The following is a 21698-nucleotide window of genomic DNA, read 5'->3' as shown; positions in this document are numbered from 1 at the left end:
ACTTACAAGTGTGGCTTCCTAAAACCAAATAATAATAATAATAATACTGATAATAATAATAGCACTAATATTAAAAATTAAGCAGGGTTTAAATGACTTACTGGCAATTTGTATGTTTTTGGAGAACTACCTATTAAGCACCTTTCACATTTTTTATTAGATTATTTTATTGCTGAGTTATAATAATTTTATTTATATTCTGGATCTAAGATCCTTTCCAGATGTTATTTATAAGTATTGTTTTGCCTTTTGTGGGTTGTTTCTCTTGGTGGTATCCTTTTGAAGTATGTATATATACTTTTTGAAATTATTAAAGTAGAATCATGCCTAGTGATAAATCATTTTTATGGCTATCCTTACATATAACTTATATCTGGTTTTTAGATAATTACTTAAAAGCTTTAAATTATAACTATGTCATTTAATTATACAGAAATATACAGGCAGGACCCAAATAAATAGTTCAGTGACTTAGACCACCTGCCTTGCTGCACGCATGTAGTCATGAGTTTAAATCCCCAGTGTTAGGCATGTGCCAGTCACAGTAGATCTAGGAATTTGTACCATTGGAGCATGGCAGCTATGCTATTTGTGGTCCCTGGCATTACATGCAGTGTGTTAATACACCAAAGTCAGGTGTGTGAGAACACCAAAACAGAAAAGGGGTGCAATCCTCAACACAGTGAGCAGGAAGTTTGACCCCTGGTAAGTTCTTGTGTAAGCGTCACCACACCCACAGCAAACACCACAGCCATAACCTGTGTGCCTCAGCTAAGCCTCAAGTAGGTGTGGGCCCTGAAGACCATGGATAAGCAGTACAGCTCTAAAGGATTGCAGATTTTGGAGAGCTCATGGCAACATTAACAACAGCAATAAAGGGGACAGGTGAAAAACAATTTTTTTAATGTTTTAAAGAACATTCCAATGTTTTAGCATTAAAAGAAGAAAAAAGAAAAGGGAAAAATTACGCAAGCAGATTTTGCATCTAACTGAAATAAATACTTAGTTTGAAAATAATGTTAAATGTGGGGGCTGGAGAGAGAGTACAGCAGGTAAGTAGCTTGCCTTACATGTGGCTGACTGGGTTTAATTCCTGACATCCCACTTCGTTCCCTGAGCCACTGCCGAGAGTAATTCTTGAGTGTACAGTCAGGAGTAAGCCCTGAGCATTGCCAAGTGTGACATAAAGACAAACAAACAAAAAGGATGGGCAGACTTATAAAAATACTTTAAATTTTAATAAATATCTTCATATTCTTTAAAATTGAAAATACAGATATACCTATATCTTAGGATGTCTAGTATTTCCAGAATTGCTTATACTTTCCTTTCAAATTACATGAATTGTTAATTTGGTGAGAATTCAAAACCTAAAACTTAAAACACTTCATTTGAAATGTTGGGTGGAATTTTGGATAGAAATAGTTCTCAAACTTATTTAATCTAAGATATTTTTTAGTTCAGTGGAAGTTCAAACAAAACAACATTGTTAAGTACAGTATAAAATATGAAAGATAGGAACTAAAGTAATAATATAGTGAGTAGGTTAGTTGCTTGCCTTGCATACCCACAACCTGGGTTCAATCCCTGGTTCTCAGTATGGTCCCTAGCACCACCAGGAGTCATCATTGAACACAGAAACAGGGAGAAACCCTCAGCACTGCTGTGTGTGACCAAAAAAAAAAATTTATAGAATGTAATCTCAATATTTTTATTTTTGAATTAATGGTGAGAACTACCAGTATAATTTGGAAAATATGTCTTTTTAAATGAGTTTTTAAGCAAAAATAATAGACTTTAAATTCAAATGTGCTTGTAAACATTGTGGAAACTTACTCTGTATAATAATGTTTAAGTAATGTCAGTTTTTAATGTTGGAAACTGGAAGGGTCTTTGTGAAATGGTTATAAATGGTGTCTGTTAGTAATGGTGGCAGATGAGAAATTAGAGGAATTTAAGACAGAAATGTGCTTTTTACTTTAAAAATGCTTTTTTTTTCATCCTTTTCTAATAGTTTTGAGAGATTAAACACTAGGCTTTAATCCTGTTATGCACTACTGTTGGTAAGTGGTGTGGAAGAATGGTAAGAATTGATACATTGTGATTACAGAAGACAGGCCCTTTCTGACAGAAGCCAGAGGGAAGAGCATGTGGTATTGCAGCAGAAGGATCAGCCTCAAAGGCAGCCAGATCTGGATTTTCTGTTCTTGTTCTACTATTTATAACTATTTCATTTTGGGCTAGTTATGTAATATTTTCTAGCATTCATTTTCTTGTGTTTTAAAATGCATAAAAAGTTCTATCTCATTTAATTGTTAGGCTAAATGAAAGATTAGAGAATGCGTCTGGCATCTACAGTATAGTATGCATTCATTACATTTGCTACTCTTTAATGATAGTAGGATAAGCTTTTTTTTCCTACTCTGAATTTTATTGTGGTGGTCCAAGTCCTGCAGAGTTGTTGTAATGCAGGCATGCTGTGACCCAGTATTACATGGCCAGCCTCACTGTTCCTGCCAATAGACACAAAGGTTCCTGCTGAATGAACTTTATGGGTGAAAAGATGAGTGAGAGGGAAAAGAATAACTTAAGGATTACTGTGATTGTTCAGGAAATGCATTGTTATTATAAAGCATTTATCACTGCATGTATTAGAAATCCCCTAATTTTTTTAAAGTCAAGAATTCACCCTACATTAAGAATGTAATGTTTTGGACCAGATAGATAGTACAGAGGGTAAGGCACTTGCCTTGTACATCGACCAACCTGGTTAGATCCCCAGTACCCCAGATGGTCCCCTGAGTTTTGCCAGGAATGATCCCTGAGCTCAGAGCCAGGGTTAAGCCTTAATCACTGCCTGGTATGGCAAAAATAACAACAATAAGTAGTTGTTTTGATACATTTCTTATTTGAATATGGTCCAAAAGCAATTGAGTAAATGAAATTATTTTAAATTATATGTGTAAAGAAGTTATATAGAGTAATATATAACCTTATAAGTTATAGTTAACTATAATATGTATACATATATGTGTACATATATATGTATATATATATAATTCATAGCCTGTATAGCATGGAGAACAGTAATGTGTTAGCTCAGAATGCCTCTGGTAATTCTATTAGGTATTAATATGAGCTAAATAAAAGTATTAAAGGGAGAAAAATAATATTGAAGAAAAAACAAAGAAGAGAATGTTCATTGGTGGGGATTGGAATAGCAAGTAGAAGAAAGGAAAATAGAAACTTGGTGGGAAATGTAAATATACTTCAGATATCATTTGAGGCCTCTGAGCTTTAGAAATCAAAGGTTTTATTTAAAATAAAAAAAAAAAACACCTAAGGCCAGAGTCATAGTACAGGGTTAAGAAGACACTTGCCTCCCATTCAGCAGACTTTGATTCACTCCCTATATTGTCCCCTGGAGCAAGCCCTGTGCACAGAACCAGGAGACGTCCCTGAATCCCTCTGGATGTGACTCAAGCCCTCCTCCCAAATCAACAACAAGCCCGTACAAAGTGCTATGGAATGGAATGATAGAACATTAAAACTTACGCTTGATTCCTAAGTGACTTCTTGAACTCTGCTGACTTCAAACAAATACAGTATATGATTTTTTTTCTCACAGCAAGTCAGTTTTGTAAAATTAAGCAAAATGCATTTTTGTTGTTGTTTTAGTGTCTTTGCAAGATATAACGATGAGGAAAGCCTTCCGAAGTTCTACAATTCAAGATCAGCAGCTTTTCGATCGCAAGACTTTACCTATTCCATTACAGGAGACATACGATGTTTGTGAACAACCTCCACCTCTCAATATACTCACTCCATACAGGTCAGTAAACTGAGAAATAAGAAGCAGTCTCCTTATTTACTTCATACTTCAAGTTCACTGGGTAGCAGTTAGCTGTAAATGCTAATCTTTATTCGCCGGGCTTCTGACTGGTTAAAGTCTATCCTTCTTAACCACTGTCCATTGCACTGTCGTTCCATTGTTTATCGATTTGTTCGAGCGGGCACCAGTAACGTCTCCATTGTGAGACTTGTTACTGTTTTTGGCATATCGAATACACCACAGGTTAGCTTGCCAGGCTCTGCCGGGCGGGCGGAATACTCTGGGTAGCTTGCCGGGCTCTCCGAAAGGTTTATCCGCTACAGTTTGAAAAGTTTGTTTTATTTACAGGTGAGTTCCCAAGGTACTAACATATAAAGACAAGGTTTATTCTAGGGAATTGACAAGTATTGTTTTTAGAAGTCAATGCATGGAGTCAGGCAGATAGCTCAAAGGGCCAGTGTGCATGCTATACATGCAGGAGGCTTGGGTGTAATTCCCAGCACTGCACCGTCCCTCAAGTATCCTCTGGAAGCACTTCCAGAGCATAGTGTTGCATGTAACCTCTGAGAACCACCGGGTATGGATAAAAACGAAAGAATTTAGTGCAAATTTATGAAGAAAATTGGAGTGGCCTTTTTAATTTAACATCAGATAGATGTAAAGCAAAAAAAATAACAAAATTATAGCATCCTAATAAGTAATCTTGTCTACTCTTGACAAGAATTAGGAATATTTTTTTTTAATTTTAAATGGAATTTTTTTGCATAGCATGTATATTTTAAAAATGTTTTTCATCATTTAAAATAAAATTTGTTACTTTTTCATGTGATTTGTTAAGTGGGTAATATAAGTTACATCACTCATCCTGAATAAAATGGTATCAGATAGTTTGAAACTCTGTCAGTATGCAAGTTATTACATATAATTTTTATCATTATAATAACTATTAGGCAGTATGTTTTGTATTTAGTAAGGTTAATAATGAAACTATTGGCAGAAAAGCTCTGTGCAATTTCTGTTCTAAATGATATTTTTAACCTTTCATGCTTTTCTCTTTGGCAGAAACTTTTATAATCATTGATATTTCTCAAGGGACCCTTAAAAACTCCATTTTTAGCAGAGATTAGGAGTGAAAATTGTCTGTTTTTTCTTAACTGTGTAAAACATCTAATTTTACATTTTTCTCAGATTCTATACAATTCATTAGAAATGCTCTATTGGTGCATTATTCTAATTTGTCATTAATTTTATACATTCTTTATTATTAATGCAAGAGTAAAAACCAAACTTTATTATGATTGTCTTACTAGTGTATAAACATACACCTTGACAATTTATTTTTCAGAGATGATGGTAAAGAAGGTTTGAAATTTTATACCAATCCTTCTTATTTCTTTGATCTATGGAAGGAAAAAATGTTGCAAGATACAGAGGATAAGAGGAAAGAAAAGAGGAAACAAAAGGTATTATAAGAGATTTTTTAAATTGAAGTTAGTTTTTTGTATATTTTTTTGTTGTTGCCTACATGGAACTTTAATTCATCCTTTAACAGTTTTGCTTTTTGGTTCTATATATTTAAATGTGGGTGTCTTGATAGGAAAGATAATAGTCTAAAAGGTTAAAAATGGGGATAGATTATTAGACTGTGTTGAGTGCAATAACCAAGATATTCTCAGAAGGTTTGGTTAGTAAAATAAAGCACTTGCGTTAGACAGAGGGACAGTGTTGGTAAGCACTGCTAACTAAATTTTAATGAATTTTGAATTAAAAATGGGAATAAGGAAGAGAGAAGGAATAAAGGAATGATGTTCAGAAATGGTGGATTAAGCTATTTTTATCTTACCACAGGGCATCATAAGTATTTTGTGAAGGCTCTTAGCATCTTACTGTCAACTGTTTTCATTTATCAGTTAGTTTTGTTCTATTGATTATCAGCTGGTTATCTTTCAGCTATTTTTCTTTCCTACTTTCTTAAAAATTTAACTCTGCTTTATTCTGAGTTGATGATAACAAGAAGTATAAAAGAGAGATGCAAAAATGTAATTTAAACAGAAGAATGAAGAAGGCAGAATCTGTCTTCACACATTCTGTTTCTCCTGCCTGATTTTCCTTTGCTTTCACATAATTCCTTCAGTTGCTATCCTTTACACTAGACAGTAGTCCAGTGTTCTAGCCAGAGTTTGCAACTAGTGACTGGCAGCCCAGTTATGCCTGCAAGCAGTTTTCTGTTTGACATGACCAGTGGTTTAAAAAAATGTTTTTAGCTAGAATGCCTAAATTGGACAGGCCTATCTATTTTACTGCAGTTCCTGTACAGGAACTCCCTTCATTTATGTGTGGTTTCTGCTTGGCCCCTTTGGGAATCTGAATTTCTTGTTAATATCTACTATAGACCTTTCTAAGCTTTCTCCCATAATTGGATCTTATTTTTTTGCTTTGTTTTTCAAATATCCTGTTTCCTTTTGAGTGACACAGTTATTACGAGTTAATTGAATAATTGGATTTTTAAAAATGTTTATTGATTGAGATTCTGTTTTTATGCTGCTTTTAATAATAGTTTCTCATTCACATAATTCCAATTACTCCATCACCAGTTTATCCACTTCCCTCTCCCAAGGCGCACCACTTCCTCTAAAATCTTCACACCTCCTCACCTCAGTTGTGTGCATCAGTACTCCCATTATGTTGCCTTTGAACCTTAGCTGCTGCCTTGCCTTGTGTTTTAAGTTCCTCATATGAGAGGGAGCCTTCTGTATTTTCTTTTCTTCTCACTGGCTTTACACAGCATATCTCCTCCAGTTCTATCTACATGGTGTCAAATTGCATGATTTTGTTCTTTCTTTGAACTGCATAGTATTCTATTATGTATATACAATGATTTCCCCCCCCTTTTTTTTTTAAATAGATTGGCTGCCTCATTGTTGCTTTCCAGAAAATCTGATCTTAGAAATTTTTCAGGTGTTGGTTATAGACAGTTCTATTTAGTGGTAGAAATCTTGGTCGCCGAAGCAAAGCTGACTGATGTAGGGGTCAGCATAGTTGGTGAATCTTTTTTTAAGTGAAAGGTCTTTCTGACCTCAAATTTTATTACTGAGCCATACTATTTTTATATGGTACATCAGTTTCAGTTAGAGGTTAAGGGAGGAAGAGAGAGAGAGACTGGAATTGCAAACAGACTTTCTTATATCTAACAGTGAATATACAAAAGAACTGTTTGTGTTACTTTTACTATAGAATGATAACATTGTCTTCCAATATTGGTGTTAGACTTTTATTTTCATTGTTATAACCTCATTTTAAAAATAGCACCTCAGCATTTGGCTTTGTTTCAATACATCTGTTATAGCAGAAGAATCTAGATCGTCCTCATGAGCCAGAAAAAGTACCAAGAGCACCTCATGACAGGCGGAGAGAATGGCAGAAGCTGGCTCAAGGTCCAGAGCTGGCTGAAGATGATGCTAATCTCTTACATAAGCATATTGAAGTTGCTAATGGCCCAGCCCATTTTGAAACAAGGTTTCTGTTTTCTTTTCTTCTTGAAAAAATATTTTAAAATATTACTGATGAAACACCAGCCTTATTTCTAGTACATCTAAAGCCTTAGTCTCTTATTTGGGGATTCCTAAGCAGAGCCAGGAGTAACCCCAGAGCACCACTAGGTGTGGCCCAACAAACAAAAAGATTAAAAAGATACTCTGGTGGTAGAAAATCTAAGTTTTCACATTCTAGCTTTATGGTTTGTTTTGGGACCATGTCAGGATTTATTCCCCCCTGACTCTGTACTCAGCAATGGCACATACATGGTGCCAGGGATTGAACATGAATCAGTCACATGCAAGGCAAACAAACACCTTTAACTCCTGTGATGTCTGCATTCCCACATTCTAGCTTTTTGACTCTGGCATCTTATTGTATAGAAAATCTGAAATAGAACAGGAAACTTTGAGCAGGGTTTACTAAAACTTAATTATTTTGTTTGTAAGTTTATATATTGGATCTTGGGATGTAGCTCAATGGTAGAATGCAAGATTTTTGTGTGCGAGGCACTGGGATCAGTTCCCAGCAACACACTCCAAAAAAGACGATATATGTAAGACTTTTTATTATTTTGAATTGAATTGGTATTGTTAAAAGAATAATAACTGTAGAAGGTCAAAGAGAGGCTCTGTGGCCAGAGATATGTGTTGCTCAGGGACCTGACTTTGAGCCTTGGCATCACATGACCTCTGAGCTGATCAAGCATCAAAGTGTGTAGCCCTGGAGCCATCCATGCACCTCTGGATGGGGCCTAAGTATCGAACTATCCTTGAACCATCCAGCTAGTTGACTGATTATCACAGGAATGGCCTCTGAACACTTAGAACACTATTTAAGAGACCCAAAACAAAACTATGGAACATGATCATAGATGGAAGTCGGCAAGGAAATATTGCATTGTGGGCAGATTATTTTAAGAGCAAGATGAGGGGCCAGAGCAAAAGCACAGCGGGTAGGGCGTTTGCCTTGCACGCGGCCGACCCGGGTTCAATTCCCAGCATCCCATATGGTCCCCTGATGAGCACCACCAGGAGTAACTCCTGAGTGCAAAGCCAGGAGGTAACCCCTGTGCATTGCTGGGTGTGACCCAAAAAGCAAAAAAAAAAAAAAAAAAGAGCAAGATGAATGTGGTAAATTTCTGGAAAAAATTCTTAAAAGTTTCTTAAATATCTCAGATAGATTACTTAAGAAATGAGTTAAGAAAAATGTACTGATACTGCTTGTTTTTTAGACCTCAGACATATGTGGATCATATGGATGGATCGTACTCTCTTTCTGCCTTGCCATTTAGTCAGATGAGTGAACTTCTGACTAGAGCTGAGGAGAGGGTCTTAGTCAGACCACATGAGCCACCGCCCCCTCCACCAATGCATGGAGCAGGAGATGCTAAACCCATTCCCACTTGTATCAGGTATGTTGGGACAAGAATATAATGTTTTATCTCAGGAATTAGTAAATGTTTTCCTTAAAATACCAAATAGTAAACATTTTAGGCTAAGATCATATAGTTTGTGCCATTATTTTATGGAAGCAGCCATAAACTGTAGGTAAGTAAATGTGTTTCTGTTTCAATAAAAATTTACAGAAAATAAAGAGTAGGTCACATTTGACCCATAGGTCATAATTTGCCTTCTCTTACAAATTGACATGTTGTCTTAGAAAAATGTAACTGAAAAAATGTAATTAATGAGAACTTGAACATTAACATGTGTTTTTCTGTATCAAAACTTTTATTTCAAATACATGATGTGTGGTATATGAATAAAAATTAAGTTTAAATATGATTTAAAACTAAAGAATAGACACACCCTGAAAGCATACTATAGACCGAACATGATGGCCACTTAATACCTCTATTGCAAACCACAACACCCAAAAGCAGAGAGAGACAAAATGCCCTGCCACAGAGACGGGAGAGGGGCAGGGGGGAGGGGGAGCAGGGTGGGGGTGGTGGGAGGGATGCTGGGACCATTGGTGGTGGAAAATGGGCACTGGTGGAGGGATGGATACTTGACCATTATATGACTGGAATGTAAGCATGGAAATTTGTAAGTCTGTAACTGTACCTCACGGTGATTTACTAATCAAAAAAAAAAATTTTTTAAAAAACCTAAAGAATAGAAAGTAAAAAATGTGGGTTTAGATGCTAAATTGTATTGGGGGGAATACTCTTAAGAATTTAAGAGGGAATAGACAATTTCTAAAGTCTGCCAGTAAGGCTATTTTGAAATTTATTTTTTGTTATTGTTATTATAAACATTTTAATAGAGATAAGCTTTGCATCTTCAATTTCAAAAATTTGCCTTCTGTCACTGACTCATTTGTTGTGCCATCTTCAGGAAGTAAGAGGGCTGTAAAGTTCGTTTTGTGGTTTGTAATTAGCTGTCGTTGATTTAACTGAAATGATACTATGCTGAGTCTTAAAAGCCTCAATGAAAATACAGTATTGTCTTGCTCACAGTTGTGACTACAAGTGTAATATGATAAATGTTGATAATTACAAAGAATCTGCACAGTGTAGAATTAGAATGTTATCAAGATAAGCATAATATGCTTGCGTGAATGGGATGTTGCATATGAGGATAAGACGGTTCAGAATATTAGAAACAAAAGTACCACCTATCCACATCCTTAATGGCGAACTAAGTTCTCATTTCATTCTAAATACCAGTGAAGAATTTCTGTTTCTGTAGGACCATTAATGAATCTACCTTGGTAATGATTACGGATAGTCATTTGCTTTTGTGTGGCTAGGTTGCTCTTTTTTAGTAGCTTGCTAGAATCTCTGTTTTCATTTCAGTTCTACTACAGGTTTGATAGAAAATCGTCCTCAGTCACCAGCTACAGGCAGGACACCTGTGTTTGTGAGCCCTACCCCTCCACCTCCTCCACCGCCTCTTCCATCTGCCTTGTCAACTTCTTCATTAAGAGCTTCAATGACTTCAACTCCTCCCCCACCAGTTCCTCCCCCACCTCCACCTCCAGCCACTGCTCTGCAAGCTCCAGCAGTACCACCACCTCCAGCTCCTCTGCAGATTGCCCCTGGAGTTCTTCACCCAGCTCCTCCTCCAATTGCACCACCTCTAGTGCAGCCCTCTCCACCAATAGCTAGAGCTGCCCCAGTGTGTGAGACTGTACCAGTTCATCCACTCCCACAGGGAGAAGTGCAGGGGCTACCTCCACCCCCGCCACCGCCTCCTCTGCCTCCACCTGGCATTCGGCCATCCTCACCTGTCACAGTTGCAGCTCTTGCTCATCCTCCCTCTGGGCTACATCCAACTCCATCTACTGCTCCCGGTCCCCATGTTCCATTAATGCCTCCATCTCCTCCATCACAAGTTATTCCTGCTTCTGAGCCAAAGCGTCATCCATCAACCCTACCTGTAATCAGTGACGCCAGGAGTGTACTTCTGGAAGCAATACGAAAAGGTAATATCAGAACCATTAAAAGAATTGCTATCATAGCTTTAGAAAGTTTTTCAGTGTTTGAGGCAATAACGTTTTCCTCATTTATAAAGTTTGATATGATCATATTGTGCTCAAGCAGCATTTGGAACATAAAGCTGTGTTCAGTGGAGTTCATGCCCAATTCAATCAACTTAATGGTTGAATAAATAGCTGTACTCCTACACTTGAAAAAAGAAAAAAAAGCTGTGTTCAATATATACTTTAAATTATTTTCAAGGGCCCGAGAACAAGTATAGCAAGTAAGGCATGTAGACCTTGCATGTAGACAACGTGGGTTCAGTCCCCAGCACTTAGTCCCCTGAGTCCTTCCAGGAGTCAACTTTGAGCAGAGTGAGGAGTAAGCCCTGAACACAGCTGGGTTCGCCCCCCCCAAAAAAAAAAAATATATATATATATATTGTTCGATATTATTTTGAAGATTATTTTGAAATAATTTTATTTTCATACTTAGGGAATTCTTAAAATAATGAATGAAAATTTTAAAGTATGGGACCTAATGTTAGAGAAAATTTCAGTTTAATCCTTTTATGTTCTACTTAATAGGTAGAATTACCTATTAAGTGAAAATCGTGGAGTTTTTAGGTGGTGGTATTTTTAGGCCATAGAAATAGCTCAGTTGACTGAGCACATGGGTTTGCATGCAGGATATCAAAGTTCTATCCCCAGTACTTCATGGTCAGTCCAGCAAGCACCTCTGGAAATAGTCCCTGAGTTTACCAGGTGTGACCCCCCAAAAAACACAAAGACAACTAAAAAAAAAAATTGTAGGTACTTTCTTAGGTGTTAAGATTGTATAATATTTCTGTGACACTTTATTAGATTCCTTTTAAAGGATTGAGATACCTCCCTTAGTCAAAGGAAAGAGTTGTCATATTGACTGAATAATAATAAATGAAGATTAATTTACTTAACCAGCATTGCCTAAGCAACTCTATGCAAGACACTAGCAATGTAGAATGAATAATAGTACGTATATCTCAACTATGGGGGGAAATAAAACCACAGAAAATGTATTCAGCAGTATTAGTTTGATCATATAGGTAACAAGTATTATCACTGAGTTAACATATTCGGGAATAAGGAGGGTTTTGAGAAGCCAGTAGACCATAGTGACTAAGTTTAACTATATATCCAAAGGGGTATCTATTAAATTTCATCAACTACTATCACAGGTGATAGCATAATGAAAGAATAAGATATTAGAATCTAAATAGGATTTTTTCTAATTATTTATAACAAATGTTGGAGGGTTTTTTTTTTTCACATTAGTGGGGTTTTTTTCTTATGTGTATTTGATTTTACTCCAGAAAGATTGATAGTGTGTAGTACTTAGCATTTTGGTTTACAATGAATAATTTGGATTTACTATATCAGGTATTCAGCTACGCAAAGTAGAAGAGCAGCGTGAACAGGAAGCTAAACATGAACGCATCGAAAATGATGTTGCCACCATCCTGTCTCGTCGTATTGCTGTGGAATACAGTGATTCAGAAGATGACTCAGAATTTGATGAAGTCGATTGGTTGGAGTAAGGAAAAACACGCATTGATAAATACTATAAAACTGAATGCAGATGTCCTTTGTGGTGCTTGTTCTTTGAAAATGTCATTCCAGTGTTTTGCTTTCTTTTCCACATGATAAATAACCTTTTCCTCCATAATTTTTGATTTCTAGGAAAAATACTAGCATACATTTCGAACTAAATGTTTTACAGTGACTTACTTTATTTTTTCCTAAAAAAAGATATAATTTGATCAAATAAACCACTAAGTATTAAGCATGGACAGCTGTTGTTAGAGTAGCAGATTCAGTTTTTTGCTATATCTTAATTGTGCACTTTGTGACTTTTAATTTAAAGAAAGCAACTGAGATTGAGATCTTGAGGGCAGCTGTGTCTATTTATGAGCCTTATTCCATTTTTTGATGTTTCAAAAGAAGAAACACTGCCTCGGTTATATGAATACGCTCAGAAAGTACATTTAGCTTGTAGTATTGGATTCTCTTAAAGGAATGCTTGAATTTTTTTAATTAATGTTTTATTGGTTTAAATACTTGCCTTATTTGAATGTTTAGCAGTATTCCCTTCCCACTTATATATTGTGTGGTACAATTTTGCTTGCCTATAAGAGTTAAAAAGATAATTCCCATGTGAAATACTATGACATAAACATACATGTAACTTACAAAACTGTTAAAGAGTAACAGTCTGATTTAATAAATGGTTCATTTTAAAGGTTTGTGGGTGTTGTTCTTTGAATAAAGATTTCTGATTATTTTTAATAGAAAATAGGCTTTAAATCTCTTGCATTAAAATCTCAACTAGCTGTCTTTATTTCAGCAGCATACCTTACCAACATTTAAATAGCATTCTTGAAATTAAATTTTTCAAAAATTTGAGTTGGGTGTGCTTTTCAAGCCCATGTTCTCCCTTGAGCTTCTATCTTGCTTGCTTGCTTGCCTTTGTGTCTCTTTGCTAGCTTTTTTTTTCCTCTGGAGAAGACTGGGTTCTCTCCTGAATACGTACTTCCTCTGGTTTTCTCTCACATCTTTCTAAGCAAGTTTTGTTCAATTAAAACTATCTTGCTTTTTTAATTTTTTTTTCTTTTTGGGTCATACCTGGCGATGCACAGAGGTTACTCCTGGCTCTGCACTCAGGAATCACCCCTGGCGGTGCTCAGGGGACCATATGGGATGCTGGGAATCGAACCCGGGTCAGCCGCGTGCAAGGCAAACGCTTTACCCGCTGTACTATCGCCCCAGCCCCTAAAACTATCTTGCTTTACTAAAAATAAAATAAATTTCATTATAACAGAATCCAGATTTGGGGGTGGAAGAGAAGTAACATTAATATCACATTATTTGAATTGAAGGAGAAACATACACTGAGTTTGGTATTTGATTGTAAAAATAACAGTAGTCTTCATCTTTGCCTCGTCTATAGCTCTTTTGCAGTGCAATTTTTTTTTTTTTGTACAGTGAAGTTTCTGGCTCATTTCATCATGAGATGGCTTTTATTCCCACCTCCTTGAATCTCTGAGAACTTTCTTGGCAAATGCATATAGTGAAAAGTGAATCTAGGCTGGCCTGCCTAAAAACTGGAAAACTCATTCAGAGCTCTATCCATCTTAGATCAACCAAGGACAGACACATGCACTGTAGACTAACTATACACAGAAAAACAAATGTCACTAAGATTGACACAGCCCAGAACTGCCTTGCTAATGTATAAATTTATGATAAGAGAATAAATAGTTATATAAATAGACTAACACCTAAGTTTTGAGTTAGATTTTTTTTTTAATTGAATCACCATGTGGAAAGTTACAAAGTTCTCAGGCTTATGCCTCAGTTACACAATATACAAACACCCATCCCTTCACCAGTGCCCATATTCCATCACCAAAAACCCCAGTATACCTCCCGCCCCCACCCCCCCACCCCCAACTGCATAACTGATGAATTTAACTTCATTTTCTCTTTACCTTGATTACGTTCCATATTTCAACACAAAACTCACTATTGTTGTTGGAGTTTCCCCCCAAGAAAGACAGCCCTACTACCAAGGAAGCATTTGATAATTAGTTTTCCATTGCTGAGAATGAGGAGATATGTAGCCCCACTGCTCCAAGTACATAAATCTTTTTTTTTCCCTTTTTCCTTTTCCTTTTTTTTTCCCCTCATACCCCTTCCCGCACCTCATAGTATGGTGGACGCCACACCACGTTTCTCCCCGAAAATGGGAAACAACCAGGAAAGAGGAATATTTCCCCTTCTCAGCCAGCGTGGAGCTGTTGCTTAGTTCACAGTCCAGAGAAATGCCTGCTACTTTGATTACCTTCAATATTTCAACAAAAAAACTCACTGTTATTATTTGGAGTTTATCCCCCAAGTCAGACCTGCTAAAAAGGAACCATTTCACATTGCTGACAATTAAGAGATGTTAAGTCGCGTGGTTTTGGATTTCTGTATAAAGTCCAGGGAAAATTCTGCCAGAAATTGTATAGCCCATCTCACAGTCCCAGTGCATTGCTGTAAGAAGCTGCGCTGGATGCCCAAATGTGTTAGGTCTCTGGAATCAAAGTCTTTAGGCGCAGAGGGTCCATTTCGCTCTCAGCAGCTCCGAATTTATCTGGGCTTGAGTTAGATTTTTTTTTGGTTGGTTTGTTTGTTTTTTGCTTTTTTGGTCACATCTGGCGATAGCACAGGGATTACTTCTGACTGTACACTCAGGAACCACCCCTGGCGGTGCCCAGGGGACCATATGGGATGCTGGGATTTGAACCCAGGTTGGCTGCATGCAAGGCAAACACCCTACCCACTGTGCTATCGCTCCAGCCCTTTGAGTTAAGATTTTTTTTCACACAGCATCAATGTAGCCAAAGGTAACTGAGGCATGAAGTCACTGGTAACTTGATAATCTGGTAATTGTCAGATAACTAATCATATAAAATCTAGAATGAAGAACTAGTTCTGTTTTAGCAAAACAGTTTACACAAATATATCAAAAACATTTTCTCTTTGATAGCTTTGATCAAAACAAGATTTGGATACTTATTTGAGCTTTCTTTTTCACCTTAACAAAATGTATAGTATTGAATTCAGCTTAAGAAAATATGGCACAGGGGCTGGAGCGATAGCACAGTGGGTAGGGCATTTGCCTTGCACGCAGCCAACCTGGGTTCAATTCCCAGCGTTCCATTTGGTCCCCTGAGCAACGCCAGGGGTAATTCCTGAGTGCAGAACCAGAAGTAACCCCTGTGCATCGCTGGCTGTGACCCAAAAAGAAAAAAAAGAAAATATGGCACATTGGACCAGAGAGATAACTAGGTTGAGACTCCTGCCTGGCGTGTAGTAAAATCAGGTTCAATCCTCTGGTACCCTGCAATGCCCCAGGCATTTCTGGGTATACTCAAGCATCACCAGGGTGACCTGGGTAATCTCTAGTATTGACCAAACAGCACCATACTTTGGGCATTTACACTGAGCCTCTTGTTTGGTTTGCTAAGAATCACTAGAATGGTCCCCTGATTACCACTTGTAAGGTTCCAAAAAATAAAAACTAAATGGCTTACTTTAAAGATTGTCTAAGTCTGCTTATACTCAAAAGCAGTAGGTAGTTTTACAAAGTTCAATCATGAGCAGATTTTTAAAAAAATACAGTGATTTTGGAGCAGTTAGGCAGTGATTGAATATATTTTTAATAATAGAAGTGGAGGGCCAGAGAAATAGTACAAGGGTTAAGTTGCTTACCTTATGCACGGTTAAGCAGAGTCAGGATAAGCTCTGAGCATAGCTGGGTTCAACCCTCCCTCACCAAAGTAACAATAGAAGTGGATCAATAATAGAACGTAGTGTGTATCCTAAATAGTTTTTAATAAATTTTTATTATCATTTTTCAGAACGTTTCTGAATGAAGTACCCATGGAGAATATAAATAACCTCTCAGTCTAACAACTTGCCTGAGAATTCTGGAATAGATCATTTAGTGGTCAATTTTAATGCCCAAAGAAGAATAAAAGTTACTGGTTACTGTAGTGACTATCTTCAAATTGTATGACATGTATGTTCTGCAACTCATGTATGAGCATAGAATCAAAATGAATTGTATATCTTGGAGAAATAATTGGCTTCACTAATCGTGATTTAACTTGCCATTTATCTCCATGTTTCTAAATACAGTTAATACTTTTTAGTTCTTAATTCATTATATTCTGTTTCCTTGAAGCTATGACTCCCTCTGACTTATATGTGGGCAACACTTTTTCCCTTTCCTAGTGTGATGGAAGAAGGGGAATGAAGTATCTAGGAACAGTGGAGTTTGTTATAAATTTTAGTCATTAGTGGAGGGGAAGTAAGAAATATTTGGTAGCTGCAGAATTATAAAACATTTTAAGCTATAACTACTGTTTTCACAACCTGTTTGGGCAGATGAGGATGATATTGGAAGCATTTTATATTATACATATAAAAAATGTTTATTTGGGTTATGTTCTGTTTCGAGAAATGTCTCTTTTTATTTCCACTCTGAGCAACCGTACTTTTTCCTCCACAACCATCTCATGTTACATTTTTATAGTCTTCTTAGTACCACACTGGAGTTCTTAATACCTTTTCCATATCTATAATTCTTTTTATTGCTTTTTGGAGTTTTACCATTTTGCATAACAAATATTAACTGAGCTTGCCAGATTTATATGCAACTCAACTTGTTAGTAGGTTGAGAAATGCCCCCTTTTTTTCCTGTACTGTAGGATCCATAAAATCTTCTGTTGCTCCTGCTTATTAAAAAAAAAAATCCTCAATTGGGAATTGAGATATAACTCAGTGCTGGGTTCCTACTCACCTGACCCCTAATTTCCCTCACTAATTTCAGTAACACAATTGACCTGAAACTGGTCCTGACTGTGAAAACTCTTGGTGTGTCTGTTATTTAAGAAATAAAAATAATAGAATTGACTCTTGTGGCCCAAAGTAGCAGTTACTAATATTTTTAAGTTATTTCTTAAGGTACAGAGCAAAATTGATCAAGTGCTTTAGTTTAAGGAACATTTTCATTTTCAAACTATGTTGTCTTTATCTTTAGTAGACACAAACTTTATTTTTTTTGCTCTTGCTAGACTGCTTTCATTTTGACCCCTGATAAATATTTAAAGCACAAATTGCTCGAGTTACTTTTGTGATTTATGATTTCTGCATTATCTGCCTAATTAAAAAATGTAAATCAGCCAATGCAAGATACCAATTATGCAGCATCATAATTTAAATCTTTTCTGCATTTAACTAATGAAAATGAAATACCAATGCTATTTCTAAGTAGTTTCATAATTGTAATTAATAGAAAGCATCATGCTGAAGTTACAGAATACAGAACACTCTTGTAATAAGAAGAATATGTCTTTTCCTCCCTTTATTTACAATTATACTAAGTAAATTTATGTTCTTCATGACACGACTGTAGAATTCCTCAGCAATTTCTGTTGCTCTTCAGTCCTCTTACCAGGCTCTGAATAAAGAATGAATACTAGCCTTGAATGAACATTTCAGGCACTTTTTTTTTTAACAGACTAGTTATCAATACCTTTTCTCATTGGAAGGCCAGCTGCTCTGACTTTTTTTTTCTTTAAAAAAATTTTTTTAATTAACTGAGCACGTATTGAAATATACTTTCTCCTCTTTCCTATAATATAAAGTGCTTAGTGGTAATGATTTTGAATATTTTAAAGGCTCTATAAAAATATGTCCTTGTTACATTCAAAGATTTGATAAAGCTCTCATGTTCTTGATACCAAACATTGATGTCTCTAAGGGTAATAAAATTCACTACCCACATTTTGGGCCTGAGAAAATAACACAAAAGATAGAAGAAGAACCACTGAAGCACAGTATGTCTTCTAGTTTCTAAGCTTCCAGTATTTCATCTTTCTGACAGCAATCATGAAATGTACCATTTCTAGCTTTAGAGAAAATCCATGGGAAATACTTATTTCCATTCCAAAGTAATATGCCCCTTACCATTAGTGGTTTATTTTTCTGTTACATTACTTTTAATTATTTCATTTATTGAATATAAAATGGCTTTGCCTGCAGAGTTAATTCTGCTGGGTTTGGGGGCCACAACTGTGAATTGACAGAGACCTACTTTCTGAGCATACAAATAAATTAACAGAACAAGGAATGTTGTGTTAGGAAAACACATAGAAGAGAAACTAGACCTCGCTAGTCTCGGAAGTCAGAAAAGCCTCCAGAAGGAAATGGCATTTAGAATTCGAGGTGGAACCAGACAGATAAATGTTGAAAATGAGGGTAGACGGTCTCTCAGGCAAAGGAAATGAGTGTGTGGGTGTTTGGAAACAATGTAGGGAGTGGGGTAACTAGTAATAAATTAGGAAAACAGGAGCAAATCATGAGAGGGTTTTAGGAACATGAAGGGATTTGCATTTGTTTTGTGGACAGTAAAATAGAGGAAGTGAAAATAGCATTTTGGAAAGAATTGGTGGCTGCAAAATGGTAACTGAATTAGCGTATGAAGCTTGGAGGGCAAAATATCAGGCTGCTACTTACAGGAGGTGATAGGTAATTACGGAGAGTGGAAACAAGACTGAAGAGACAATCAAAAGATACTTAGGATTTGGGGTACTGTGGACTTCGTAATTAGGATGGAGTCAAAAATAACGTTTGAAAAGACAGTGGTGTGGTTGGGGACCTGAGACAGGCACAGGATCCCCTGCACAGAGGGAGGAATTAACTTGTGGAAGGAAACCTCTGAGGGAAGGAGGAACGGATGGATGTGTTAGCAGTTAGATTTGAACCAGAATTGGATGACATTTCTTTCTAGGGCCCAAGGGCATCTTTTCTCTTCAAAATAGATCACAGCAGTGCTCGAGTGATCAGGGAACCGGAGGTGTATTAACAATTTTAAAGAAAGTTTGAAGGAACTAGGTGAAAAATGGAAGTACTTTCCAGGAAAATGGGAAGTTGTCAGACAATATTGGAAACAAGATAGGTGACCATGAATTTATAGTGGCTCCTGTCTGCAATGTCTGATTCCAAACCAGCAGTCTGAAGACAATTTCCACAGTGACTGCTCTGATAGCTTCAATCCCATAAGGGAGTGGAAGGCCTATCTCTCGGAAAGGTTAACTGATCTCCTTAAATCTTCAGCCCAGTATTAAACTCACATGTTGAAGTTCTCATCTGCTTTGCCATGACGCTGTCGTGGTCTCATTAAGTGCACTTTTAGCCCTTTATGGATTATAAAATCATGTGGACAAAACTTCTCTTTTTAAGAATTTTTTGCTGTTCTCCTAGGTTCAAAATATCCTGGTTTTCTTTGTAGATCTATGTACTATGAAGTTTTGTCTTTGTGCTCTGCATTTCTGCCTTGTTCTTGTTTTAGCAGGCTCTGCTATTCTGTTATCTCTCTGATCTAGAAATCATGTTCTAAAGATTCTGTCAAAGATAACTCTGCCATGAAGGTTATATAATTAAAAACAAGCAACCAAGGGAGTCTCTGGGACTTGATTTGTATTATTCTTTTCATGTCCAAGTTAGCTCATCTGCTTCATTTACTTGGTCTGCGGGAATCCATTTTCTTTTGAAGACACACCCTTGGCTCAAAAAGTAAATAGTATACTTTATTCCATTAACCTCTTTTGAAAGAATGTTAAAATAAGATGCTTTTATTTTTAAACCATAGCTCTTTTGAAATAAACTATTTTGGTTTTGGTTTTGGTTTTGCTTTGTTTTGTTTTGGAATCACACCTGGCAGTGCTCAGGGCTTCCGCCAGCTCTGTGCTCAGGGATCACTCATGGTAGGGCTCAGTAGGCCATATGCAATGCTGGGTCAGCCATATGCAAAACAGCGCTTTGTCCTTTCACTCTGGTCCCAATATTAAGCTACTTTTTAAACTTTAGTCAATCGGAAATGCCTGATGTGGGGTCTCAGTAAAAGAACCTAGATAGTTCACTATGAACCACATAACATTATCAATAAAGTAACTCAGCAGAGAAGGTACTGCCACCCACTGACTAAGCCTTTTATCTTGTCATCAAAGACCAGCCCATTCCTTTGGTTAGAGTATTTAATCTTTTTCACTATGAAACATATATACAGAAAAGTCCTGTATCACTGTATCACTGTCATCCCCTTGCTCATCGATTTGCTCAAGCAGGTACCAGCAAAGTCTCCATTGTGAGACTTATCACTGTTTTTGGCATATCAAATATGCCATGGGTAGCTTGCCAGGCTCTGCTGTGTAGGCAAGATACTCTCGGTAGCTTGTTGGACTCTCTAAGAGGGATGGAGGAATCGAACCCGGGGTGCCATGTGCAAGGCAAACACCCTAACCACTGTGCTATCGCTCCAGCCCATTTTAACTCAGTGATCTGCAGTGTGATTAGCAACTATTATCCAGGTCAAGAGAGAATATTTGGGACCTGGAGAGATAGAACAGGGGTTAAGGCTCTCAGCATCACCAGATAGTGTGTTTGCCCCCACACCCTCCAAAAAATAGTACTTACCATCACTCCAAAAGACTTTCATGGTCTTCAACCTCAAGCATAATCATTATCCCAATCTTTAATAATTATTTCCTTGTTGTTTAAGAGCCATATCCAGCTGTGAGTAGCTTAGGAGCTACTCTTCTCCCGGCTCTGTGCTCAGGGATGTCTCCTGGCTATGCGCCAGGAACTATATGGGATGTTAGGGATCTCACTGGGGTTATCTACATGCAAAACAAATGCCTCAACATCTGTATTGTCTCTCTGGCCTCACTTTCTTCTATTTATCACTTTTATCGCCCTGTGTGTTTCTGAATATGTTATTTTTGCCTTACATAGTTGTCTTGGATATTGAATGCTAATTTATATCTAACTTCGTTAAATTTTGTGAGTCAGCCCTGTTGTTCCCTGTAACTTATATTTTGTTCATTTTCTTTGTCTTATGGTAGACCCTGATATAAATTTATGCAATTGATCCATTCTGTTTAATGGATATTTCAGTTTGTATTTGGGGTTTTTATAAAAATGCTGGAGGGATAGCACAGTGGTAGGGCATTTGCCTTACATGCGACCGACCCGAGTTCGATTCCTCTGCCCCTCTCGGAGAGCCTGGCAAGCTATCAAGAGTATCTCACCTGCGCAGCAGAGCCTGGCAAGCTACCTGTGGCGTATTCGATATGCCAAAAAAACAGTAACAACAAGTCTCAAGATGGAGACGTTACTAGTTCCCGCTCGAGCAAATCAATGAGCAACGGGATGACAGTGACAGTTGACGTGATAAAAATGCTAGTGTGGATATTTTTACATGTTCGTTATTCATGTAGAAGCATTTCTGTGAAGTATATTCCTAGCAATGAACTTA

At 36.9% G+C, this 21698-nt stretch overlaps 1 protein-coding gene across 5 annotated transcripts in view; it reads left to right on the top strand.

Annotated features, from left to right (window-relative positions):
- WASF1 (WASP family member 1) overlaps positions 1-13074 on the top strand; it is a 51154-nt gene extending 38080 nt beyond the window's left edge. For 4 of the 5 annotated variants that reach the window (XM_055137125.1, XM_055137128.1, XM_055137129.1 and 1 more), the window contains exons 4-9: positions 3679-3832; positions 5178-5295; positions 7179-7348; positions 8601-8780; positions 10170-10798; positions 12212-13074. In XM_055137125.1, coding sequence (XP_054993100.1) covers positions 3679-3832; positions 5178-5295; positions 7179-7348; positions 8601-8780; positions 10170-10798; positions 12212-12369 — 1409 coding nt within the window. In that variant the 3' untranslated portion in view covers positions 12370-13074. The remainder of the gene's footprint in view (positions 1-3678; positions 3833-5177; positions 5296-7178; positions 7349-8600; positions 8781-10169; positions 10799-12211) is intronic. The other variant, XM_055137127.1, reaches the window with a different exon arrangement.
- The last annotated feature ends 8624 nt before the right edge of the window (positions 13075-21698 follow it).

Source organism: Sorex araneus, chromosome 4, assembly GCF_027595985.1.
Source record: "Sorex araneus isolate mSorAra2 chromosome 4, mSorAra2.pri, whole genome shotgun sequence".
Taxonomy (NCBI): domain Eukaryota; kingdom Metazoa; phylum Chordata; class Mammalia; order Eulipotyphla; family Soricidae; genus Sorex; species Sorex araneus.
This window is presented reverse-complemented; position numbering and strand designations above follow the sequence as displayed.